This window comes from Ranitomeya imitator, chromosome 7 (assembly GCF_032444005.1).
Source record: "Ranitomeya imitator isolate aRanImi1 chromosome 7, aRanImi1.pri, whole genome shotgun sequence".
Classification (NCBI taxonomy): Eukaryota; Metazoa; Chordata; class Amphibia; order Anura; family Dendrobatidae; genus Ranitomeya; species Ranitomeya imitator.
The window spans coordinates 166,347,210-166,374,822 of record NC_091288.1 but is presented as its reverse complement, the minus strand read 5'-3'; the positions used below and the strand labels follow the sequence as shown (position 1 = coordinate 166,374,822).

Sequence of the window (27,613 nt, the reverse complement as noted above, 5' to 3'; positions counted from 1 at the left end):
TTATAATGTAAATGAACAGTTTTTTACTTGTTTATAATAGTTAAATAGCATTATCATTAAAAAAAAATTTATGCTTTTTCCCTTGCATTATCTTCATTCAAAATATATGAAGTACATTTGTACCTATGCAGCTTGTTATGGATGCAAAAAGATCTCGACCCCTTATCTCGGAAGCGGGTGGAGATATTTTATTGAAATTTGGCCAATATATTCTGGACCAAAAATGTAGAGATGTCACGAAATTTCAGCCCTCTACGTCTTTTCAAAAAAAAGTTATTGCAATTTTAAAACGGAATAGTTACAATTGTACCTATTCAGCCGGATAAGGGTTAATACTGCCCTATTTGTTTGCAGTGTGAGGAGAAAAAGAAAAAGTCTGTTATTAGATATATCACTTGAATCTTTGGATTATTATTCACAGAATGGACTTGCACTCCATTCACATTAGAACATTTTCTATTCCTATGTGAAATGAACTGTGCACTCTGACATACTATCCCTGCACTAGAAAATCCTACAGTGGTGCTGATTGGCTGAGTTTAATAGTCCACCCTGATTGGCTAGGCTACACCATGTGATGTGATAGCTGCATGGCATTGTGGGGAAGTCCACGCAGCCGCGCATGATGTCATTAGACTGCTCAATAAGATGTACCTAGCTTGTGAAATTGTATCAGGCATTTTTTTTTCTGGGCTGATCCTGTTGACTAAAACCACAGAATGTTTAAATTCACAGGGACCTTCAAATTTTAGGAGATTCTACTCAAAATCAATCCTCCTCGTATCAATCCGCTAATCTGTAATGCAAATCATGAAAAATACAAACAACATTTTCAAAACATCTCTACAGTATTTATTCAGTATTGAGTATGAGTGCCAAACACATCTCATGCTATCAATGAGGTTATTGATTGTTGTCTGAGGAATATTCTGCCAATTGGACATGCAAATAATTAAGATCCTCTGCTGGCAGCTCTCTTGGAAATTGCTAACCAACGGCGTTCTAGATGAGCTTGATGAGTGGGTCCCGAGAGGCTGCAAAGCATGGTAGCACACATAGGCCACTCAGGTTGCACATAGTAGCATGAGCAAGGTCTGGCCTGGTATTGTCGTGTTGAAAAATAGCTTTTGGGACACTTTCACACTTTCACTTGCACTCGCGAAAGCCTCTTCATGGCGTTGGCCACGTAGTCTCCAGACAAATCTAAGATTAACGCTGCACAAAAAATAAAAGTGGGACTCTTTGCTGTAAAGGAAAGCCCTCAATGCAAGCTTGCTCTGCACCATGATAGCTTTTGAGAGTAGTGGTGTGAGGTCAAAGAAAAACCTGTTACTGCACATCTGGCTCATTGCCCAATGCCAGGCAAACTCCTTCAGATGGTTTGAGAACACACTGTTTTATGACTTAGACCGGGGTCACACTTGCGAGTGCCATGCGAGAAACTCGCACGAGTCTTTTGCATCAATACCCGACACTCCCGCCGGCACTCGGGACCAGAGCGTTCAGCTGCATATATTTCTATGCAGCCACACTATCCGGTCTCGAGTGCCAGCGGCAGTGTCAGGTGTTGATGCGAGAGACTCGTGCAAGTTTCTCGCATGGCACTCGCAAGTGTGACCCCGTCCTTACGCTTGCTATGTGTTGTCTAATTTCACTTGCAATTGCAAAAAAAAAAGAGCAATTCCACAATATGTTTTCTTTTTTTGTATTTACCATGTTCACTATATGGTAAACCTGACCTGGCAATATAAATTCTCCAGCTCAGTATGATTATGCAGATAACAAACATGTACAGTTTTATTTTTTATTTAAGTGGTGAAAACAAATTCAGAAATTTGTATGAAAAAAGTTTTTGCGTTTGTCGCCATTTTCTGAGACCAGTAACGTTCTAATGTTTAGTGATCAAGGGCTGAGTGAAGGCTTATTTTTTGCTCCCCAAACTGACGTTTTTATTGATACCATTTTTAGGTAGACTCAATATTTTGATCGACTGTTAATACATTTTATTGCAAAACGTAATTCTGGCATTTTAATTTTTTTTTCTCGTTGCGCCGTTTGCCGATCAGATTAATTTACTTTATATTTTGATAGATCAGAGATTTCTGAAGTCAGAGATACCAAGTATGTGTATTTTTCATTTTTTTTATTGTTCTATTTTTAATGGGGCCAAAGGAGGATGATTTAAAATTTTGTTTTTCTTTTCTTTTTTAATACTTTTTTCACTTGTTACTGTATTTAATAATCCCCTTATGAGGCTTGAAGCAGCGATCGTCTGATAGCCTGTGCTATACATAGCAGTGCTTCAGCCTGGATCTCGGATTCAGCTGAAGCTGTTCAAGGTGTCTAATAAATCAACCATACAGTGCAGCGAATGATGCGGGCTCAGCGCCAGAGCCAGCATCAAAGGCAGGGATAACAATGATGACTAAAATATGCATAATTGATCGTGAAGAGGTTAATAACCTCATTAATAGTGTGCATTTCTGCACTTGGCCCTCATACTCAATACTGAATAAATCGAAATATTTTGAAAATGTTACTTTCCATTTTATCATATTTTGTATATTGTGAAGACGCCTATCAATCCTATGATTTCCATTACCTTTCCTTCTTGGTGTTGCAATTTTAATGTTGAGATGTACATATTTAATAGACTAGAATATAGTGTTCAGTGCACACATGGCTAAAAAAGCAAACAATCAACAGCAACGGAATAAAGAAACCAGCAGGGAACCAGAAATCATTGAACCGGAGTGGTGGGATTGACTGTAGCAAGTAAAGCAAACAAAGATCAGCAGGGAGCACCGGAGCTTCGATGCTGGGGTGATGGCGATCTTACTTGTTAGCATAGATTCTCTCATTATTTCAGAACATTTCTCCCATTTGTCCAATTTGCCTGCTGAACTTGAAAAACTCCTTTCAGATCTTGAGTCAAATTATGAGATAGAACTAAGAACTGTAGTTAAAGGGAACCAGTCACTAGTTTTGGCCGATATAAGATACAGCCATCACCTTTCAGGGCTGATATATAGCATTCCATAATGCTGTATATAAGCCCCAAATCCGACCTGTAAGAAAAGAAAAATAACTTTTATTATACTCACCTGCGGGGTGGTCTGGTATGAGGGGTGTCGGTCTTCTTGGTCCGGCGCTTCCCATCTTCTTGTGATGCCGTCCTCCTGCTTGCTTCATGTGGATGACACATCCCTGCATCATCCACACAGTCTCCTCTACACCATGCTCCTGCCCAGGCGTACTTATCTGCCCTGTTGAGGGCAGAGCAAAGTACTGCAGTGCGCAGGCGCCGGGAAAGGTCAGAGAGGCCCACCGCCTGCGCATTGCAGTACTTTGCTCTGCCCTCAACAGGGCAGGTAAGTACGCCAGCGCAGGAGCGCTGTGCCGAGGAGATGCAGGGTCACGTCATCCAAAAGAAGCAAGCAGGAGGGCAGCATCACAAGAAGATGGGAAGCGCCGGACCAAGAAGACCGACACCCCTCATACCAGACCGCCCCACTGGTGAGTATAATAAAAGTTATTTTTCTTCTCTTACAGAATTATAGAATGCTGTAGATAAGCCCTGAAAGGAGGTGGCCATAACTGGTATCGGCCAAACCTGGTGACTGGTTCCCTTTAAAAATAGAATTATTGCTGGGTTTCCAGAACATTTCTAAAAAGATTTCTAGAACGTTCCATTTAAATCAAGCATTAAACCAACAGTGAGCTCTAAGAGATAATTATTAGTGATGAGCGAACATGCTTGGATAAGGTGTAATCCCAGCATGCCTGGGTGTTATCCGAGTGTCTTCGGCGTGCTCGAATAATTATGTTTGAGTCCCCGCAGCTGCGTGTGTCGTGAGTGTTCGACAGCCTGTTCGACAGCCTGTTTTTTAGGTAATCCCTGCATGTGATGTGCCTTGTGAACAGCCGTGAGACATGCAGGCGCGGGGCCTCGAACATATCATTCGAGCATGCTGAAGACCTTGAGTTAGCCCCGCGTATGCTCAGATAGCACCTTATCCAAGAACGTTCGCTCATCACAAACAATTATATAAGGACAAGGAGTTGTGTGTAGGAGTCTGTATAGCGGCAGTGAGCAGATAAGTATCCCTTGTCATCCTTCATTTTAATATGTTACATGGCTGGAGAAGCTTATAAAATTTCATCATCGTATGGAGATGGAGGGGCGCAGCTCCGTGTATAGTGCAATAATTACTTGTACATATATAATCTGATTCTTTTCTAAATTTAGTATTAAGTAATGTACACAACAGTAGAAGGCCAGGTTCTGGCAGGCCATCACATGTGACAACGGGTGTTGTCGCCTCCTCCTAATTCATTCATTATTCTGCAACCTACCAAAGATGGACCAGAATAGTGCACGCTGCGATTGGTGACATCAATATCCAGCGGAATGTGCACTTGCACATTGGTTAATACAGTAAATACTATATGGGTAGAAATATTTGAACACCTACATATTCCACCTACAGGGGCTTTTTAACATCTGATTCTAAATCCATAGCCATTAATGTGGAATAAAAACAGGCTGTGCTTTACTCACCCTCCCTGGGCACAGCGCCGAATCTCCGATGTCTGTCATTGCCTGCAGTGCTGACAGCGGCGCACATGCCAATATCTCGGGCAGAGCTACTGACAGCCTGCAGGGCCAACAATGTGACCTCAGCGCTGCAGACAATAACAGACACCAGGATCAGTGGCAGTCATTCACAACTGGAACCAGGGAGGGTAGGAAAACACAGGATTAATCCAGGAACCAGAAATCCCATCCCCTTTAGAATGCTATTGTTGCTACACAATGTGTCTACAATTACACCAGACCCTGCAGGTTGTGATGGGTAAAGGTTGATTTTTACATACAGTAAGATTGGGGGTCGTATATTAAGTGTAAGAAATGATCCAACAATTTTACAGGAATAAATTAAACTTCTATATATTTGTTTTTTTTTTTTAAAACATGGATGGTACGAGCGATTAGTCCGTTATAATGCTTAGCGGTGCTGCTAGGCTATATCTACTGATAATTTAGGAATGAATACCCCATTAACTTTGGATTGTTATAAGGTTGTGCTAAACTTTCCTTTTGGTTTTCTATATAGGCGTTGGAGGAGCTTATCCACCCCCACCATCATACGGACTTGGAGGGGTACAGCCATTAGGTATGGTGCAATAATTACCTGCACATACACGAAGGTTTTTTTTTTTTTTAAAGAGAACCTGTCTTGAATATAGAAATAAAATAAAAATTAATAAAGACTTGAATATAAAAATATCAATCATAGGACATATAAAGCGTATAGAGAACATCATATGTCATCATTTCACAAATAATGCAGTACACAAGGTCTTCACAATACACCATACTAAGCAATAATAACAAGGCATACAGTACTCTGCCATGATGGGAATATATTAACATTTATATGACTTTGATGCCATCTCATATTCAGTTAATCCTCACATGTCGGTGTATTAATTCCTTGTTTGCAGTCTTCTTTAAACTGTTGTATATATTTTTTATACAGGTGTTGGAGGAGGGCCACAGACCACAGGTAAAGTAAAATAACTACAGTACATCTACATGTATGAACCATTTTAACACATAAGATTGTAGTTTACACTTAGTAATCCAGAGTGACCATCTTGCGTTAGTCCTAAAAAAAAATTAGATCCAAAAAGAATCATCACTGGGACTAAAAACGCTTCCATAAAGTGAAATGCCATTGCAAACAAACAATTAACCAAAAGTTGGTTATAAAGTAAAGTATTGTATGTAAGGACAAGGATAAAGTCCCCTGCCGAGCTGTGTGCAGTAGGCTGTATTGTGGTACTGTAAGGAGATGGACATATTGCCATTTCCCCCTTGAAGACATAAATAATGTAAAGTCTGATATTGTGATGTGGTGTATTGTAATGTTTTGCACAATAGTGTTGGGAAGCTGATTTCTGTCCAGCGAAAGAGTAAGTAAGGTAAGACATAGTTACGTGTTGGGACTAGCCCATAGAAGGAGGGGTTAAGTAACAGGATCAGAGAGGACTTCCCGGTAGTGACTCAGACAGGGGCTTACTTTCAGCTAGAGCAGACATTTGATCTGAATGCTCAGCAAGACCACATGCAGTGGGTGGTCTGTGGCAAGAGAGAGAGAGAAGATCGGGACAGAGGTAGCGTGATCCTGAGGAACGAACACAGAGAGTTACAGAGATGAAGGATAGAGAGAAGGACAGTGACAGCTCAGAGGACTGACCAGAGAGCAGAGTGACCAAGCGAGAACAGTCTGGAGAAAATACATCTAACACTAGTGCAGCGCCCCAGAGACCTGGTCTTTGCAGTATGACACTCTGCCGCTAAGGGGAGTGATGGTACGTCTGATGGCACTGAAGGAATTCTACTGACCAGGTATCACCAGCACACATTACACTTCACACTGCGGCCACTAGGGGGAGAAAAAGGCTTTATTTATTGGGCCACTCCTCACACTGGTAAAACTAGGGGTTGGATAGGAAGTTAGTCAGAAGCTGACTGGGTTGGATTCAAGCAACATCCCGTGGCAGGGGGTGTTGCAGGGAGAAGATTCAGGGGGGTGCCTGTCAGGCGTGGGAACCTGGCAGGTACCTAGCGCACAGAACAGAACGTTAAGGAACCGCGTCTGCACTACCCGCGGCGGTATCCTAAGAAAGAGACACAAAGCGAAGGATATTGTGGAACAGTGAGAAACGAGATCAAGCACAAAGGAGAGCCAGTAGGAGTCGTGCCCCGAGAATGGCAACATCCTACTGAGGCGCGTAGCCAGTGGCCGGAACACCGAGGAAGTAACTGACTCCATGCCTTACTTCAAACTCCACAGGACAGTTAATTATAGGTTGGCTGTCTACCTTAAATTTCCTACAAAGACATAGGGGGCAACGCGTGGAGAGGGGCGTCTCTAGGGTCCCGGAAGAGCTCCGAGCCTTCCCGTCATACGGGTGCGTCTGTTGTGAGTTCTGTTTTTGGGCTCCCTCTGGTGGTTACTGATGGTACTGGGTGACTTGTGTTCTCTGCGGTCTCTGGTGTCCACCTGTTCCATCAGGTTATGGGAGTTTCCTATTTAACCTGGCTTTTTTGTCATTTCCTCGCCGACTATCAATGTAATCAGCGTGTCTTTTTACCTCTGCTCCCTGCATCTGTTATCTTCAGGACAAGCTAAGTTTTGATTTTCCTGTTCCACGTTTTGCTTAATTTTTGTCTCAGTCCAGCTTTCAGATATGTGATTCCTTGCTGCTGGTTGCTCTAGTGGGCTGAAATTACTCCTCATGTTCCATGAGTTGCCACATGAGTTCAAGTAATTTCAGGATGGTTTTTTTGAAGGGTTTTTCGCTGACCGCGCAGTTCACTTTTGTATCCTCTGCTATCTAGCTTTAGCGGGCCTCATTTTTGCTGATTCTATTTTCATAACTACGTATGTGCTTTCCTCTCATTTCACCGTTATTACATGTGGGGGGCTGCTATTTCTGTGGGGTGTTTCTCTGGAGGCAAGTGAGGTCTGTGTTTCTTCTAATAGGGGAAGTTAATCCTTCGGCTGGCGCGAGACGTCTAGGAATCATCGTAGGCACGTTCCCCGGCTACTGCTAGTTGTGTGTTTAGGTTCAGGATCGCGGTCAGCTCAGGTTCCATCACCCTAGAGCTTGTTTTGTTTTTGTGCTTGTCCTTTTGTGATCCCCTGCCATTGGGATCATGACAGTATAGCCGGCCTGAAAAAATTGGTCATCGTTTTGGCTGAAGTAGGAGGAAAAGTAGTCTGAGGAAGTTTTTTTTTTTTTTTCCCCTCCTCAGTGTTTGCTGCCTAGCCTTAATTGCAGCTTGACTGCTTCTTTCCTCCTCTTAATCCTTGAATGGCTCTGACCTCAGCTGTTTATCATGGACGTCCAGAGTTTGGCTTCCAGCCTGAATAATCTTGCTGCTAAGGTTCAAAATATACAAGATTTTGTTGTACATACGCCTATGTCTGAACCTAGAATTCCTGTCCCAGAGTTTTTTTCTGGAGACAGATCTAATTTTCTGAATTTTAGGAACAATTGCAAGTTGTTGCTTTCCTTGAAATCTCGCTCCTCTGGAGACCCTGCTCAGCAGGTCAAGATTGTTATATCTTTCCTGCGGGGTGACCCTCAGAATTGGGCATTTGCATTGGCACCAGGGGATCCTGCGTTGCTTAATGTGTATGCAATTTTTCTGGCATTGGGTTTGCTCTATGAGGAACCTAACCTAGAGATTCAGGCTGAAAAAGCTTTATTGGCTCTCTCTCAGGGGCAAGATGAAGCAGAAATATATTGTCAGAAATTTCGGAAATGGTCGGTGCTTACTCAGTGGAATGAGTGCGCTCTGGCTGCAAAATTCAGAGATGGCCTTTCTGAGGCCATTAAAGATGTTATGGTGGGGTTCCCGGCGCCTACAGGTCTGAATGAGTCCATGACTATGGCTATTCAGATTGATCAGCGTTTACGGGAGCGCAAACCTGTGCACCATTTGGCGGTGTCTTCTGAACAGGCACCTGAGATAATGCAATGTGATAGAATTCAGTCCAGAAGTGAACGGCAAAATTATAGGCGGAAAAATGGATTGTGTTTTTATTGTGGTGATTCAGCTCATGTTATATCAGCATGCTCTAAACGCACAAAAAAGGTTGATAAGTCTGTTGCCATTGGTACTTTACAGTCTAAGTTCATTCTGTCTGTGACGCTGATTTGTTCATTATCATCCATTTCCGTCGATGCCTATGTGGATTCAGGCGCTGCCCTGAGTCTTATGGATTGGTCATTTGCCAATCGCTGTGGGTTTAGTCTGGAACCTCTGGAAGTTCCTATTCCTTTGAAAGGAATTGACTCTACACCTTTGGCTATGAATAAACCTCAGTACTGGACACAAGTGACCATGCATATGACTCCCGTTCATCAGGAGGTGATTCGCTTCCTGGTACTGTATAATTTACATGATGTCTTAGTGCTTGGTCTGCCATGGTTACAAACTCATAACCCAGTCCTGGACTGGAAAACAATGTCTGTGTTAAGCTGGGGATGTCAGGGGGTTCATGATGATGCATCTCCGATTTCTATCGCTTCATCTACTCCTTCTGAGGTTCCGGTATTTTTGTCTGATTATCGGGAGGTTTTTGAGGAGCCTAAGCTCAGTTCGCTTCCTCCTCACAGGGATTGCGATTGTGCTATAGATTTGATTCCTGGCAGTAAATTCCCTAAAGGTCGTTTGTTCAATCTGTCAGTGCCAGAGCATACTGCTATGCGGAATTATGTTAAGGAGTCCTTGGAAAAGGGACATATCCGTCCATCTTCGTCCCCTTTGGGAGCAGGTTTTTTTTTTGTGGCCAAAAAAGATGGTTCCTTGAGGCCTTGCATAGATTATCGTCTTTTGAATAAGATTACAGTCAAATATCAGTATCCTTTGCCATTGTTGACTGATTTGTTCGCTCGCATTAAGGGGGCTAAATGGTTCACTAAGATTGATCTTCGGGGTGCGTATAATCTTGTGCAGATAAGGCAGGGTGATGAGTGGAAAACCGCATTTAATACGCCTGAGGGCCATTTCGAGTATTTGGTGATGCCTTTTGGACTTTCTAATGCTCCTTCTGTCTTCCAGTCTTTTATGCACGATATTTTCCGTGATCTGGATAAATTTATTATCGTGTATTTGGATGATGTTTTGGTATTTTCTGATGACTGGGAGTCTCATGTTCAGCAGGTCAGGAAGGTGTTTCAGGTCCTGCGGGCCAATTCTTTGTTTGTAAAGAGTTCTAAATGTCTCTTTGGAGTCCAGAAGATTTCTTTTTTGGGGTATATTTTTTCCCCTTCTACTATTGAGATGGATCCCGTCAAGGTTCAGGCTATTTGTGACTGGACACAGCCTACATCTCTTAAGAGTCTACAGAAGTTCTTGGGCTTTGCTAATTTTTATCGTCGCTTCATAACTAATTTTTCTAGTGTTGTTAAGCCTTTGACGGATTTGACTAAAAAGGGTGCTGATGTTACTGATTGGTCTCCTGCGGCTGTGGAGGCCTTTCAGGAACTTAAGCGCCGGTTTTCTTCTGCTCCTGTGTTGCGTCAGCCAGATACGTCGCTTCCTTTTCAGGTTGAGGTTGATGCTTCCGAGATCGGAGCGGGGGCGGTTTTGTCACAGAGAAGCTCCGATGGCTCAGTGATGAAGCCATGTGCGTTCTTTTCTAGAAAATTTTCGCCCGCTGAACGGAATTATGATGTTGGTAATCGGGAGCTTTTGGCCATGAAGTGGGCATTTGAGGAGTGGCGTCATTGGCTTGAGGGTGCTAGACATCGTGTGGTGGTCTTGACTGATCACAAAAATCTGATGTACCTTGAGTCTGCCAAGCGTCTGAATCCTAGACAGGCTCGTTGGTCACTGTTTTTCTCCCGTTTCAATTTTGTGGTTTCATACCTGCCAGGTTCAAAGAATGTGAAGGCGGATGCTCTTTCTAGGAGCTTTGTGCCTGACTCCCCTGGAAATTCTGAGCCCACTGGTATCCTTAGGGATGGGGTGATTTTGTCGGCTGTCTCCCCAGACTTGCGACGTGCTTTGCAGGAGTTTCAGGCGGATAAACCTGATCGTTGTCCGCCGGAAAGACTGTTTGTTCCGGATAATTGGACCAGTAGAGTCATCTCCGAGGTCCATTCTTCTGTGTTGGCAGGTCATCCTGGAATATTTGGTACTAGAGACTTGGTGGCCAGGTCTTTTTGGTGGCCTTCCTTGTCGAGGGATGTGCGTTCTTTCGTGCAGTCTTGTGGAGTTTGCGCTCGGGCTAAGCCTTGCTGTTCTCGGGCCAGTGGATTGTTGTCACCTTTGCCTATCCCGAAGAGGCCTTGGACGCACATTTCCATGGACTTTATTTCGGATCTCCCTGTCTCTCAAAAAATGTCCGTCATATGGGTTGTGTGTGACCGCTTTTCTAAGATGGTTCATCTGGTACCCTTGCCTAAGTTACCTTCCTCCTCTGAGTTGGTCCCTCTGTTTTTTCAAAACGTGGTCCGTTTGCATGGCATTCCGGAGAACATCGTTTCTGACAGGGGATCCCAGTTTGTGTCTAGATTTTGGCGGACGTTCTGTGCTAAGATGGGCATTGATTTGTCCTTTTCGTCTGCATTCCATCCCCAGACGAATGGCCAGACGGAACGAACTAATCAGACTTTAGAAACTTATTTAAGGTGTTTTGTTTCTGCTGATCAAGATGACTGGGTTTCCTTTTTGCCGCTTGCCGAGTTTGCCCTTAATAATCGGGCTAGTTCTGCTACCTTGGTTTCTCCTTTCTTTTGTAATTCGGGGTTTCATCCTCGTTTTTCCTCTGGTCAGGTGGAGCCTTCTGATTGTCCTGGAGTGGACATGGTGGTGGATAGGTTGCATCGGATTTGGAGTCATGTGGTGGACAATTTGAAGTTGTCCCAGGAGAGGGCTCAGCAGTTTGCTAATCGCCGTCACCGCGTGGGTCCTCGCCTTCTTGTTGGGGACTTGGTGTGGTTGTCTTCTCGTTTTGTTCCTATGAAGGTCTCTTCTCCTAAGTTCAAGCCTCGGTTCATCGGTCCCTATAGGATCTTGGAAATTCTTAACCCTGTGTTGTTTCGTTTGGATCTCCCGGCATCGTTTGCTATTCATAATGTGTTCCATCGGTCGTTGTTGCGGAAGTATGAGGTACCGGTCGTTCCTTTGCTTGAGCCTCCTGCTCCGGTGCTGGTGGAGGGTGAATTGGAGTATGTTGTGGAGAAGATCTTGGATTCTCGTGTTTCCAGACGGAAACTCCAGTATTTGGTCAAGTGGAAGGGTTATGGTCAGGAGGATAATTCTTGGGTGATTGCCTCTGATGTTCATGCTGCCGATTTGGTCCGTGCTTTTCATAGGGCTCATCCTGGTCGCCCTGGTGGTTCTCGTGAGGGTTCGGTGACCCCTCCTTAAGGGGGGGGTACTGTTGTGAGTTCTGTTTTTGGGCTCCCTCTGGTGGTTACTGATGGTACTGGGTGACTTGTGTTCTCTGCGGTCTCTGGTGTCCACCTGTTCCATCAGGTTATGGGAGTTTCCTATTTAACCTGGCTTTTTTGTCATTTCCTCGCCGGCTATCAATGTAATCAGCGTGTCTTTTTACCTCTGCTCCCTGCGTCTGTTATCTTCAGGACAAGCTAAGTTTTGATTTTCCTGTTCCACATTTTGCTTAATTTTTGTCTTAGTCCAGCTTTCAGATATGTGATTCCTTGCTGCTGGTTGCTCTAGTGGGCTGAAATTACTCCTCATGTTCCATGAGTTGCCACATGAGTTCAAGTAATTTCAGGATGGTTTTTTTGAAGGGTTTTTCGCTGACCGCGCAGTTCACTTTTGTATCCTCTGCTATCTAGCTTTAGCGGGCCTCATTTTTGCTGATTCTATTTTCATAACTACGTATGTGCTTTCCTCTCATTTCACCGTTATTACATGTGGGGGGCTGCTATTTCTGTGGGGTGTTTCTCTGGAGGCAAGTGAGGTCTGTGTTTCTTCTAATAGGGGAAGTTAATCCTTCGGCTGGCGCGAGACGTCTAGGAATCATCGTAGGCACGTTCCCCGGCTACTGCTAGTTGTGTGTTTAGGTTCAGGATCGCGGTCAGCTCAGGTTCCATCACCCTAGAGCTTGTTTTGTTTTTGTGCTTGTCCTTTTGTGATCCCCTGCCATTGGGATCATGACATGCGTCCTAGCCATAACATACCTGGGGGACGAGAAACTAGTAACATCTGGGATGAAATAGAAAGAAAGAGAAAGAACTAGAAAGAACGAACGAACGAACTAGAACAGAAGTTGTGAGGACTATACCGAATGCTCAGCAGGGTAGCACTACAACACACAGGCGCTATTGGTAGGCAACGATTTCCACCTGTAAAGGGAACTCTGGATGTGCCATCGGACCGGCCGGTCTCAGACAGCCCTGTTAACTGTGCTCTGGATTGAGGATCCTGAAGTCTTCAGTAAAGAGGTAAAGAGACTGCAACCCTGTGTCCTCTTTATTGTCTGCACCTCAAACCATCACCATCCACCTTACTGGGAAGCCCTGGGGACATACTGCACCTGTGAGAAGCTATACCATCTAGCTGCCATTCCATCACCCCAGCGGACCCCAAGCAGCATCGGTCACCCTGACCGAACACCACAGGTGGCGTCACGAAACCTTGACAGACTCCTATCACCTTTTATTGGACGCCCCTTAGCAGGGTCACGGACAGGGTCCAGCCACCATGACAACCCCAGAACTGAGACAGAAAGGACCGGTACCGAGTAACCTGTGGCCCTGTGTCTGGGGGCGCTCCACTAAGGCCCAGAGTAGCTTACAGCTCTTAAAGGTAACTGGCCAGGATGGAATAGAACATGTGATGAACTGAGAGTACAGTAAGCATCAGAGAGCTTAAGAGTCAGGCCATATTGGCAAACACTCTTATCTACGAGGACATTCAGATGTGGAACTGCAGGAAATGACTTTCACGGACTGTACTGTGGTGCTAGGCTGGTTGGTGGTGAAAAAAATGAGACCAGTGGAGGCAGGAATGTGTGAGGTTGAGGAAATAACAAGACTGTGTATTAACCCCTTAATCCCATATGATGTACTATCCCATCGAGGTGACCTGGGACTTAATTCCCATGGACAGGATAGTACATCATAGGCGATCGGCTGCGCTCACAGAGGGAGCGCATCCGATCGCGCCTGGTGTCAGCTGACTATCGCAACTGACATCCGGCACCGTCATAGACCGCTCCTGGCACATTAACCTTCGGCACACTGCGATCAAACATGATCGCAGTGTTCCGGCAGCATAGGGAAGCATCGCGCAGGGAGGGGGCTCCCTGCGTGCTTCCCTGAGACCCTCAGAGCAAGTGCTTACAAGCATCCCTGCTGTGCCGGTCAGATCACTGATCTAACACAGTGCTCTACAAAGTGTCAGATCAGCAATCTGACCCTATAGCATGATGCCCCCCCGGGGCAATGTTATAAAGTAAAAAAAAAATATTCACATATGTAAAAAGAAAAAATTTCCTAAATAAAGAAAAAAAAATTGTTCCGATAAATACATTTCTTTATCTAAAAAACAAACAAACAATAAAAGTACACATAATTAGTATCGCCGCGTCCGTAACGACCCGACCTATAAAACTGTCGCACTAGTTAAACCATTCAGTGATCACTCTAAAAAAAAAGAAAAAAAAAAACAAGGCAAAAAACAGCTTTATTATCATACCGCTGAACAAAACGTGGAATAACACATGATCAAAAATATGGATATAAATAACCATGGTACCGATGAAAACGTCATCTTGTCCTGCAAAAAACGAGCCGTGATACAGCATCATCAGTAAAAAAATAAAAAAGTTATAGTCCTCAGAATAAAGCGATGCAAAAATAATTATTTTTTATATAAAAAGCGCCAAAACATAAAAAATGATATAAATGAGGTATCGCTGCAATCGTACTGACCCGAAGAATAAAAAGGCTTTGTCAATTTTACCAAATGTGGAACGGTATAAACGTCCCCCAAAAAAGAAATTCATGAATAGCTGGCTTTGGTCATTCTGCCTCACCAAAATCGGAATAAAAAGTGATCAAAAAATGTCACATGCCCGAAATTGGTACCAATGAAAATGTCAACTCGTCCCACAAAAAACAACACCTCACATGACTCTGTGGACCAAAATATGGAAAAATTATAGCTCTCAAAATGTGGAGACACAAAAACTATTTTTTGCAATAAAAAGCATCTTTTAGTGTGTGACAGCTGCCTATCACAAAAATCTGCTAAAAAACCCGCTATAAAAGTAAATCAAATCCCCCATCATTACCCCATTAGTTAGGGAAAAATAATAAAATTAAAAAAATGTATTGATTTCCATTTGTCCATTAGGGTTAGGGTTGGGGCTAGGGTTAGGGTTGGGGCTTGGGTTGGGCTAGGGTTAGGGCTAGGGCTAAGGTTAGGGTTGATGATAGGGTTAGGGTTGGGGCTAGGGTTGGGGTTAGGGCTACAGTTAGGGTTGGGGCTAAAGTTAGGGTTAGGGCTAAAGTTAGGGTTAGAGTTGGGGCTAAAGTTAGGGTTTGGATTACATTTACGGTTGGGATTAGGGTTAGGGGTGTGTCAGGGTTGGGATTAGGGTTGGGGTGTGTTGGAGTTAGGGGTGTGGTTAGGGTTGGGATTAGGGTTAGGGGGTCTGTTGGGGCTAGGGGTGTGTTGGGGTTAGTGGTGTGGTTGTGGTTAGGGGCATGTTCGGGTTAGGGGTGTGGTTAGGGTTATTGGTAGAGTTGGGATTAGGGTTAGAGGTGTGTTTGAGTTAGGGTTTCAGTTAGAATTGGGGGCTTTCACTGTTTAGGCACATCAAGGGCTCTCCAAACGTGACATGGAGTCCGATCTCAATTCCAGCCAATTCTGCGTTGAAAAAGTAAAACAGTGCTCCTTCCCTTCCGAGCTCTCCCATGCGCCCAAACAGGGGTTTACCCTAACATTTGGGGTATCAGCGTATTCAGGACTAATTGGACAACTTTTGGGGTCCAATTTATCTTGTTACCCTTGGGAAAAAAATTATTATTTATTTTCATGGCTCTGTGTTATAAACTGTAGTGAAACACTTTGGGGTTCAAAGTTCTCACAAAACATCTAGATAAGTTCCTTGGGGGGTCTATTTTCCAATATGGGGTCACTTGTGGGGGTTTTCTACTGTTTAGGTACATTAGGGGCTCTGCAAACGCAATGTGATGCCTGCAGACCATTCCATCTAAGTCTGGATTCCAAACGGCGCTCTTTCCCTTCCGAGCTCTGCCATGCGCCCAAACAGTGGTTCCCCCCCACATATGGGGTATCAGCGTACTCAGGAAAAATTGGACAACAACTTTTGGGGTCCAATTTCTCCTGCTTGTCTTGGGAAAATACAAAACTGGGGTATAAAAATAATTTTTGTGAAAAAAAAAAGAATTTTTATTTTCACGGCTCTGCGTTATAAACTGTAGTGACTTGGGGGATCAAAGCTCTCACAACACATCTAGATACGTTCCTTAGGGGGTCTACTTTCCAAAATGGTGTCACCTGTGGAGGGTTTCAATGCTTAGGCACATCAAGGGCTCTCCAAACGCAACATGGCGTCCCATCTCACTTCCAGTGAATTTTGCATTGAAAAGTCAAATGGCGCTCCTTCCTTTCCGAGCTCTGCCATGCACCCAAACAGTGGTATACCCCCACATATGGGGTATTAGCGCACTCAGGGCAAATTTCACAACAATGTTTGGGGTCTAATTTCTTCTATTACCCTTCAGAAAATAAAAACTTGGGGGTGAAAAGATCATTTTTGTGAAAAAATATTATTTTTTATTTTTACGGCTCTGCATTATAAACTTCTGTGAAGCACTTGGTGGGTCAAAGTGCTCACCACACATCTAGATAAGTTCCTTAGGGGGTCTACTTTCCAAAATGGTGTCACTTGTGGAGGGTTTCAATGTTTAGGCACAGCAGGGGCTCTCCAAACGCAACATGGCGTCCCATCTCAATTCCAGTCAATTTTGCATTGAAAAGTCAAACGGCGCTCATTCCCTTCCGAGCTCTGCCATGCGCCCAAACAGTGGTTTACCCCCACATATTGGGTATCGGCGTACTCAGGACAAATTGTACAACAACTTTTGGGGTCCATTTTCTCCTGTTACCCTTGGTAAAATAAAACAAACTGGAGCTGAAATTTTTTGTGAAAAAAGTTAAATGTTCGGTTTTTTTTTTAAACATTCCAAAAATTCCTGTGAAACACCTGAAGGGATAATAAACTTCTTGAATGTGGTTTTGAGCACCTTGAGGTGTGCAGTTCTTAGAATGGTGTCACACTTGGTTATTTTCTATCACATATACCCCTCAAAATGACTTCAAATGTGATGTGGTCCCTAATAAAAATGGTGTTGTAAAAATGAGACTTTTAACCCTTATAACTCCCTAAAAAAAAATTGGGTTCCAAAATTGTACTCATGTAAAGTAGACATGTGGTAAATGTTACTTATTAAGTATTTTATGTGACATACATATGTGATTTAAGGGCATAAAAATTCAAAGTTGGAAAATTGCAAATTTTTCAAAATTTTGCCAATTTTCTGTTTTTTTTCACAAATAAATACAGGTAATATCAAAGAAAATTTACCACCATCATGAAGTACAATATGTCACGAGAAAACTTTGTCAGAATCATCAAGATCCGTTGAAGCTTTCCAGAGTTATAACCTCATAAAGGGACAGTGGTCAGAATTGTAAAAAAAAATTGGCCTGGTCATTAACGTGCAAACAACCCTTGGGGGTTAAGCGGTTAAAATGCTCTGTATTAATGGATAAAACTGCGTGAAGTTGTGTACATTTTAAACCGGAGTTGTCCGGTTTAAGATGACATATCTGCACTTATTCCATGCGACTGCAGACTTGAGAATCCTCTCAGCGCACACTGCTCGCCGTAAGAATTGTCAGCTGTCAGCATCGGGAACAGCGGCCACGTGCCCGCAAGTATGCGGTATGCAAACCCCTGGCCAGAACCTGACTAAACTGTTTCCAGCCTTGTGCAATATACTAACATTGAGCGTGCCAAATACAGTCTAGTCAGGTTCTGGCTAGGAGTTTCTATAATGCATACTTGAGGTCATGTGATCGCTGTTCCCAGCACTGACACCGGAGAATCCTCACAGGTCTAAGTGCATGCACTGGTAGGATTCACAAGTGTGCAGTCACACATAGTGACTGCAGACTTGTCATTTTAGACCAGACAACACCTTTAACCCTTTCAAAATATATAAGGTACTTATATTTGTTGATAATGAAAAACGTCCTCAATTGTAGACATTGTTCTAATAAATGTCAAGGTCGGCTCGTGACTTTGTCCAAGTTTTTAAATTTGACCCTTTGTGTATTTGAGTTTGACATCCATGGTCTAAAACAACTAGTAACATAGTAACATAGTTAGTAAGGCCGAAAAAAGACATTTGTCCATCCAGTTCAGCCTATATTCCATCATAATAAATCCCCAGATCTACGTCCTTCTACAGAACCTAATAATTGTATGATACAATATTGTTCTGCTCCAGGAAGACATCCAGGCCTCTCTTGAACCCCTCGACTGAGTTCGCCATCACCACCTCCTCAGGCAAGCAATTCCAGATTCTCACTGCCCTAACAGTAAAGAATCCTCTTCTATGTTGGTGGAAAAACCTTCTCTCCTCCAGACGCAAAGAATGCCCCCTTGTGCCCGTCACCTTCCTTGGTATAAACAGATCCTCAGCGAGATATTTGTATTGTCCCCTTATATACTTATACATGGTTATTAGATCGCCCCTCAGTCGTCTTTTTTCTAGACTAAATAATCCTAATTTCGCTAATCTATCTGGGTATTGTAGTTCTCCCATCCCCTTTATTAATTTTGTTGCCCTCCTTTGTACTCTCTCTAGTTCCATTATATCCTTCATGAGCACCGGTGCCCAAAACTGGACACAGTACTCCATGTGCGGTCTAACTAGGGATTTGTACAGAGGCAGTATAATGCTCTCATCATGTGTATCCAGACCTCTTTTAATGCACCCCATGATCCTGTTTGCCTTGGCAGCTGCTGCCTGGCACTGGCTGCTCCAGGTAAGTTTATCATTAACTAGGATCCCCAAGTCCTTCTCCCTGTCAGATTTACCCAGTGGTTTCCCATTCAGTGTGTAATGGTGATATTGATTCCTTCTTCCCATGTGTATAACCTTACATTTATCATTGTTAAACCTCATCTGCCACCTTTCAGCCCAAGTTTCCAACTTATCCAGATCCATCTGTAGCAGAATACTATCTTCTCTTGTATTAACTGCTTTACATAGTTTTGTATCATCTGCAAATATCGATATTTTACTGTGTAAACCCTCTACCAGATCATTAATGAATATGTTGAAGAGAACAGGTCCCAATACCGACCCCTGCGGAACCCCACTGGTCACAGCGACCCAGTTAGAGACTATACCATTTATAACCACCCTCTGCTTTCTATCACTAAGCCAGTTACTAACCCATTTACACACATTTTCCCCCAGACCAAGCATTCTCATTTTGTGTACCAACCTCTTGTGCGGCACGGTATCAAACGCTTTGGAAAAATCCTACTCCTACTTATCCAGATATGAAAGACTTTATCTTCTAACACTGGGGGAGGGGGGAATTGGATTGGCCAAAATAGGAAACACAGAGGAAGATAATGGTAAGATATAAGAACATACCATGAATACAACAGGCAAGAGTGGCCCGAATCGTGCGGAGTAGCTGTCAAGGGGATATTTACAAAGCTTTGCTCGATACCAACCATTGCATTCCTATTATCATTCCTAAACTAGTCCAAGATTCTAGACAGGTAAGAGGCTATATAATGAGATCTGAAATCAGGCAAGGCTATAACCCCTGAGGACTTTGAATTATAAATTATGGTTTAGCTGATATGGGAGAGTTTACCAGACCGTATGAACTTGGTTTGGACCGAAATAAGAATCCTGAAGAAGGACATGGGGACAGCAACTAGGAGGGCTTGAAAGATATACAAAATCCGCCAGAGAATGTTCATTTTAAAGAATGTGCTTCTAGCAGAGAGAGCTTGAGAGGGAAGTGAGACTGCATTCACAGAGAAGCACCACAGAGCAGCAGCATAGGCGCCACCAAGTGGTGAGAGAGTGGTCAAACAAGCCGAGTCAAAAAAGAACAATAGGAAGAAGTACTAAAGGGTTCAGCAATACATGTGGTCAGGAGCAAGCCAGGAGGTTCAGCAACGGTCAGAAGTGGATAAGACGAAGGCAGAAGAGAGTTCGAATACAAGCCAAGTCAGAAGCCAGAGATTCAAAACTGAAACACAGGGAAACGCTGGGAAAAGGGCAGATAGAGCGAGTCAACAGATACGGGACAAGTCAGGGATCACAGCAGGACAAACCAAGAGCTACCAGAGTCAGGTTCACATGCCGAAGGCAGAACTATAGCTGACACCGCCAGCAGGATGCATGAGAGCTAAATAGCAAACCTGAACCCAGAATGAGGCAGAGCAAAGTTAACCGTTGACATGATCCGCCTGTTAAAAGGGCAGACAGGATTAAACCCTGGAACGGATCATGACACATCCTTAATCCATCTTGAACAGCTCTCGTGTACTGAGTGGAGGAATTTAGGGAAATTAAGGGAGTATGTCAAATCTATGTCTCTCGGTAATAGTATATTTAGATATTTTATTGCTGAATTGGCCATTTTGAGCTTTTAGGGGCACCAAGATAGATGGGGATGTGTTGATGTTCAGGGTCTCTGATTTGGAGAAGTGGATTTTAAATTAGATAGGCCTTTGTATGCATGGAGTTCTGCCATTAAATTTGGGAGTGAAGTGGCCAGGTTATTGTTGAAAAAAGCAGATTGTCTGCATAGGCCGCAATCTTGCAATGAGACCCTCGAATACAAGGGCCATTATGTTCCTGTTGGTACGAATCCTTCTGAGGAAAGGCTCCAGTGTGAGTATGAAAATTAAAGGAGATAATGGGAATCCTTGATCCGTACCATTGCATATAACGAACTCCTGAGATAAGACCCTATTCACCTTTATGCTGGCTGTCGGCTTTGTGTATAGGGCGGATATCCTAAATAGCATGTTAGATTTTAGGCCTACACCTGAAATTGTCTGACATTGAGTAGAGATGATTTTGTCCATAGTAAAAGAAGCGATATACAATGGGAATGTGAGAAATTGTTTTATAAAGTTAGAGGACAATGTAGTTATCCTGCGTATCTGAGATAAGTATTCCTACATTTGCATGGGCATCAGTGGCCTACTGATTGGGTTTCTCTGTTGCTTATTGTTGTTTCTCTGTGTTTGCAATGTCTCTCTTTTATTCCTCTCCTCCTCCCTCCTTCCCACCATATCATTGATCAGATTTATGCTCACCTCAGGTTGAGGGTAGTTGAATTTAGTGTGATTTAGGAGAATCGGGCATATTTTAGGGGCATAAAAGAAGTGAAGAGTTAGGTGGTTGTTAGTAGATGTGAAGATTGTTAAACTAGTAAGGCAGTAGATGGCAGTCTTGTGCTGTGAATAGATCAAAATAGACAATAATGTAGAATTTCCTCTTCTGGAAAATATGACCCGGAGGAAGCATGCTGAAGAAATACATTGTAGTCATGTCCCATGCAGAGTCTGTAAGGGACAGGATTTGCTGGAGGTTACTTCTGAGTCCTGATATACCCTTCTACAGTACCCCTGAGTGTGAGTGTTTTGTGGGGGTTTGCTGCTTACCCCTTTTCAAGCCACAAGTGTTATGATGGAATGGGGACCTTAAATTCATGTGAGCAGGGAGACCAACAAGAGATTTCACATGTCTGTACTTTATGTCCTTATATGGTCCATTTTTTAAGGACTGCAAATATGGACATACGCACAGCTATTGTATTCAATGGTTGTGTGCACTTGTCAGGTTTTTCACACATACTGTGTGTGAAAAGCAACAGATGTCCTTATTTTTGTGCAGCATGGAAAAAAGCGTGTATCATCCATGTGCCATGTACTGGCGCCTGGGAAAAAGCTGTACAATAACCTCTGTTACCAGGTGCCGGGTGCTGAAGGGAGCTCTGATCATTGTTGCCTGGTCTTCCTGAGATCAGTGTGACCAGGCGACAGTAATGGGGGTTGCAATCAGCACCCGCTGTGTACATCGTGTATAAAATAAATGACCAACGATCAGAAGAACAACTTCGGCATCGTTGAAACTGTCTTCAACGATGCCGAAGTCCCCGGGTAACCAGGGTAAACATCGGGTTACTAAGTGCAGGGCCAACGATCAGGCCCCTGCTGGGAGATCGTTGGTCGTGGGGAATGATCAGGACCTTTTTTTGGTCGCTGATCACCCCGCTGTCATCGCTAGATCGGCGTGTGTGACGCCGATCTAGCGATGTGTTCACCTGTAACCAGGGTAAATATCGGGTTACTAAGCGCAGGGCCGCGCTTAGTAACCCGATATTTACCCTGGTTACCATTGGAAAAGTAAAAAAAAAACACTACATACTCACATTCCCGATGTCTGTCACGTCCCCCGGCGTCAGCTTCCCTGCACTGTGTAAGTGCCGGCCGTAAAGCAGAGCGGTGACGTCACCGCTGTTCTCTGCTTTACGGCCGGCGCTCTGACAGTCAGTGCAGGGAAGCTGACGCCGGGGGGTGTGACAGACATCGGAATGTGAGTATGTACTGTTTTTTTTTTTTTTTTACTTTTACAATGGTAACCAGGGTAAATATCAGGTTACTAAGCGCGGCCCTGCGCTTAGTAACCCGATATTTACCCTGGTTACAGGTGAACACATCGCTAGATCGGCGTCACACACGCCGATCTAGCGATGACAGCGGGGTGATCAGCGACCAAAAAAAGGTCCTGATCATTCCCCACGACCAACGATCTCCCAGCAGGGGCCTGATCGTTGGTCGCTGTCACACATAAAGATATCGTTAGCGGGATCGTTGCTACGTCACAAAAAGCGTGACGTTGCAACGATATCGTTAACGAAATCGTTATGTGTGAAGGTACCTTTACAATTGCTCATTTTGCCCTTCTACCCAGTTAATTCTTCTCTTTTCTCTGCTCTATGCAGAAACAGGAAGTGTTTTTTCCCTGCATGAGTCATCCCCCTTTTCTACTCCTGACCTAGTTGCTCCACTCCTCCCCTGCTATGGATGTTTGCAATGATGACTCATGCAGGGAAAGGAGACTTCCTGTTTTCTACATAGAGCTTAGAAGGATTCAGCTAGTCAGTTTTTAATCAGGTGATGTCATAGACCTAATGGAAAAGAGAAGAATTAGCTGGGTAGAAAGGCAAAATGAGCAATTGTAAGTACACAGGGATTTATAATATGATTACTGTAATATATCAAAAGGATACAAATAATTTTAATGGGAGTGTTTCTTTAAATATGTTAAGCTGCCTGTACAAGAAGTAACTGTCAGCTTAATGTTCCTCTAGCCGACAGCTGTCTCTCCAGACTCCCTGATGCACATGAGCACTCAGCTCGGACAATCTTTTATTTCTCTTCAAGGGTTGAGAAGATCAAGTCTTCATTGGCATTTTAGACTATGATACTGATACCCAGTATGCACTTCAGACAATTGCTCCTTGTCCTTTGGAGCATAGTTTTACATATCGCTCAGATAGTTGTAGAAATCATTCAGACAACCGTTTATTTAATTCTGGAATATATAGTTCTGATCCTAGGCAGGGACGCTCGTTGTGTGTCTACATCCACTGGTAGCTCTGCCTGATATACAAATCGCAATGATGACTTTTGCTAATTAGGCATTCTTATCATTCTATCATTCATTCTATCATTGATGGGTGCATGCACTCCCTATTATATTCGCTAGCTAATGCCCTGGCTGCTTGATATGAGCATGCATATTCTCCCAAGTGCATGCGCATATTCTGCAAAGTGCATGCGCACAGCCGTATGACACTTTATGACCATAACAATAGTAGGTGCTCCTTTCCGAGATCAAGATAATTGTTAAGTGCTTTTATCTTTTTTTTTTCAGTGTAATTTATTGTGTTTCACAGTTTTGATTCTGATGCATTTTTAATTGTTTATTGGGCTGTACTGGCTCCTTTTTTGTGAATATTTAAAGCCCACTAGCTTAGGGAACATTTACCCTTATCTTTAAGTTGATTAAGGAGTCTTGAAATGTCTTGTGTGGTTGATTCATCAATTACAGCATCTTTTTCATCTGTACCACTTTGGTTTCTAGTGGATTTTGCTGGATTGTTCTCTTACTTAGGTCCACACACTTTGGGGTGTTCTTGTCTGCTCTTCCTTATGACTACTGAATTCCTTATCTTACTAATATAATGCAATGGTGGCTTGAGCTAGCTTTGTGTTCCTGCAATTATTCTTTCTATGTACAAAGTTATTTCATCTTTATATTTTTTTATCCATTCTTTCACAGTAGTTACAGCTCCTGTCACTTCAATTGTGATCATCAGAACATCATTTGCTGATACGCCAGTAACATGCTCCTGTCCTGTGTGTCATCAGAGCATAGTGACACGTACAGAACCTAAATCAGGACTCTTGACATGGCTTATCGCTGGCAGTCTAATTTTACTTGGGTAAGTACTAAAATAAAAGGACTACAATAAATAATCCTGGAAGACTGCAAGCAGGAGGAGTTGAATAAGGCAGTTAGTTGTCCATGCGCTCGGCCATTTTATTGTAGTCTCTGATACTGAAAGTACCAGATGATAGCTTATATATTTTTTTTTAATCACAAACGTTAATAGATAGGAAAGTCACATGTGTGACTAGCCCCTCAATTAAATTCCTCCTGTCCATAGTCTAGTGGCCATAGGACATAAGTTCTGACAATTGTAGGTGATAACATTTGACATATCCCAGTGATTCTGAGATTATTTTTTTCGTGACATGTTGTACTTTATATTAGTAATAAATGTAGGTCAATATGATTTGCATTTATGAAAATATAAAAAAGTTGACAAAAAAATTGAAAATCTTGCCATTTTCAAACTTTGAATTTTGATGCCCTTAAACTTGATAGTTATACCACACAAAATAGATAATAAATATCATATCCCACATGTCTACTTCACATCAGCATCATTTTTTTAAACATTTTTTTTTTCAAAAGGAAGTTAGAAGGGTTAAAAGTTTAGAAGCAATTTCTAATTTTTCCAACAAATTTTACAAAACCCATATATGGTGGAAAACTATTGTTTAGGTACACGTCAGGGCTCAGGAAAGGAAGGAGAACCCTTCGTCTTTTGGATTGCAAAATTGGCTGGAATGAACAGCGGATGCCATGTCACGTTTGCAGAGCCCCTGATGTGCCTAAACAGTGGAAACCGCCCACAAATAAACCAATTTTGGAAACTACACCTTTTAAGGAACTTACCTAAATGTGTGGTGAGCACCTTGAACCTGCAGGTGCTTCACAGAATTTTGTATCGTTGACCCGTGAAAATAAAATAAACATATTATTTCCACAAAAATGTTGGTTTAGCCCCAAAATATTCATTTTCAAAAGGGTAACTGCAGAAAATGGACCATACAATTTTTTTGTGCTATTTCTCCTGATTACACTGATATCCTCACTTGTGGTGAAAAACTACAGTTTGGGCACACAGCAGAGCCCCTAATGTGAATTTTATAACATTGAGTCATTAAAATGAAAATAATGTATTTTTCCTGCAAAAAATTTGCTTCAGGCCCATATTATTCATTTTCACACAGGCAACAGGAGAAAATGGACCATGCAATTTGTTGTGCAATTTATGTAGTACACCGATACCCCCAAATGTGGTGGAAAACTACTGTTTTGGTGCACAACAGGGCTTGGAAGGGAAAGAGCATTATTTGACTTTTGGAGTGCAAAATTGGAATAGATAGCAGATGCCATGTCAGGTTTGCAGATTCTCTGATGTGCCTAAACAGTGGAATCCTCCCACAAGTAACCCCATATTACTACACCCCTCAAGCAACTTATCTAGCGATTCTGTGAGCACCATAAACCCACAGTTGCTGCATAGAATTTTCCAGTGTTGAGCAATGAAAATGAAAAAAATACATTTTTCCCACAAAAATGTTGCTTTAGCCCCAGATGATTCCTTTTCACAAGGGTAACAGTAAAAAATGAACCCCAAAATATGTTGTGCGACTTCTCCTTTTACACAATAAAAACTATTTTATTGAAAAAAACTATTGTTTTTGCACCACTGTATACTGAGAGCTAGAACTTTTTTTTCTCCACTGACAAGAGCTTGTTTTTTGAAATGATACAATATCATTGCATTTGTCAAAGTCCAAACTATTAAAATATGGCATTAATTAACCCGATCAGTAAATGCCATAAGGAAAAAAAATCAAAATGCCAAAATTGCGGTTTTCTTGGTCACCTCAAAAATGTAATACTAAGCAATCAAAACAAGCCCTAACTTAGCCCCATCAATAGAAAAATAAAAAATATTATGGGTCTTGGAAAATGGAGACACAAAGCAAAAACTTTTTTTTACAATACTCTACATTTTTTTCATCATTTAAATAGAAAAAAATTGATGCATGCTTGGTATCTCCATAATTGTATTCACCTTGACAATCATGTTTCTAGAGAATATGTACAATATAATAAATGCCATAAAAACTAAACTCAAAAAACAATTGCAGAACTTAATTTTTTTCACCAATCCAGCACACTTGGATTTTTTCCCCTGTGTTTCAGTGAAGTAGAAACACCCTATAACAATATCACTGTGTGTCTGATCAACAATAAGTATCATGTTCAAACCATGAGAGGAATGAACCCTCACCCAGGATCTGTATCACCTGTTCTCGGTGTATGATGGATTCATGTATTATCTTATTCTGTTGTCTTCTTCAGTTGCTGGTTAGGATGTTGCCTGATTCCTTTCTTTGTGGATGGCTGTAAGGATGTGGACCATTACTGTCCCAGCTGCAATCATCATATATCAAAATACAAAAGGATTTGAAGAAGTGAAGAATTACTATTTGTACAAGAATATAAAGCTGGGGATATATGTCGATTTGGCAAAAGTACAAGTCACAAGGCCAAAGATCTCCCCAAGGTCGTTACTACTCTGTGGCATAATCCAGGTGAATGGGGCACACAAAGTGCCATGATTGTTGAAAAAAAAGCCAGCACTAAGCTGCTATATAGCAGCAGTATAGAGTTATATTTGGACTCGTGATTTGTGTTGTGGATGAAGAATTCATGTAGCACTAGCCTAAAGGTTTTATGTCATTGTATGGTCAATATATAAATTATACTTGCCAGCTTTCTGAGCCAGGATATCTCACAGGGGTTCCATCTAAACACAAGGAATCTTGCGATCTTGTGGAAACACTGCTTTCCGTGAGTTTTCGGTAGAGATGGGTCAATTTTATTCTGGTCATGTTCCTGTGACCTGCATTGAGCAGAGGGTTAGACACGATGACCCTGGGAATCCCTTCCAACTCTAACATTCTATGGTTCTATGATTTGACAATTCTTCTGGAAGTCCTCCTCATTTTACATTTTCTGAAGTTTCAGGAGAGATGGAATCATGATAAAAATAATCGCTTTGTATGAGCACTTAAGAATATGTGATCGGTTTTACTAATCAAATGCTTTGTAAAATGTCTTTGTTTAGATTTCTTTATATGTTCTTTGGAAAATTTAAATCACTGGCTAAACCGCGCCAAAATATTGTTGAAGAGAATTCTGCAAATACTTATATTGATTCTGAAGTAATTAAAGGATTATAATTAAACAATATAGATACCTTCTGATGAAAGTTGTCTTTATTTATTTGCATTTATTGTTGGCTGAAAATAATTTTTGCAATTGGATTTCATAAAAAAAAATCATGCATCATTTGACTTCTATTGCCCGTGTCTTGTACAGGCTGCAAAATGAGAAAAAGGGTTTGTCTCAGCTTCATTCTTCAGAAGCACATCGCTCTCCTCCCTCCAGGGCTGGACTGGCCATCTGGCAATTCTGGGAAATGCCAGAAGGGCCTGTCTGGTTGTGGGCTGCCTTTTCTGCAATGTTGTTAACA

General features: G+C 42.4%; 1 protein-coding gene across 5 annotated transcripts in view; it reads left to right on the top strand.

Annotated features, from left to right (window-relative positions):
* LOC138645023 (lipopolysaccharide-induced tumor necrosis factor-alpha factor homolog) overlaps positions 1-27,349 on the top strand; it is a 59,443-nt gene extending 32,094 nt beyond the window's left edge. For 2 of the 5 annotated variants that reach the window (XM_069734017.1, XM_069734014.1), the window contains 4 exons: positions 5,118-5,177; positions 5,544-5,570; positions 23,992-24,154; positions 26,437-27,349. In XM_069734017.1, coding sequence (XP_069590118.1) covers positions 5,118-5,177; positions 5,544-5,570; positions 23,992-24,154; positions 26,437-26,545 — 359 coding nt within the window. In that variant the 3' untranslated portion in view covers positions 26,546-27,349. The remainder of the gene's footprint in view (positions 1-5,117; positions 5,178-5,543; positions 5,571-23,991; positions 24,155-26,436) is intronic. The other 3 variants (XM_069734018.1, XM_069734015.1, XM_069734016.1) reach the window with 2 other exon arrangements.
* The last annotated feature ends 264 nt before the right edge of the window (positions 27,350-27,613 follow it).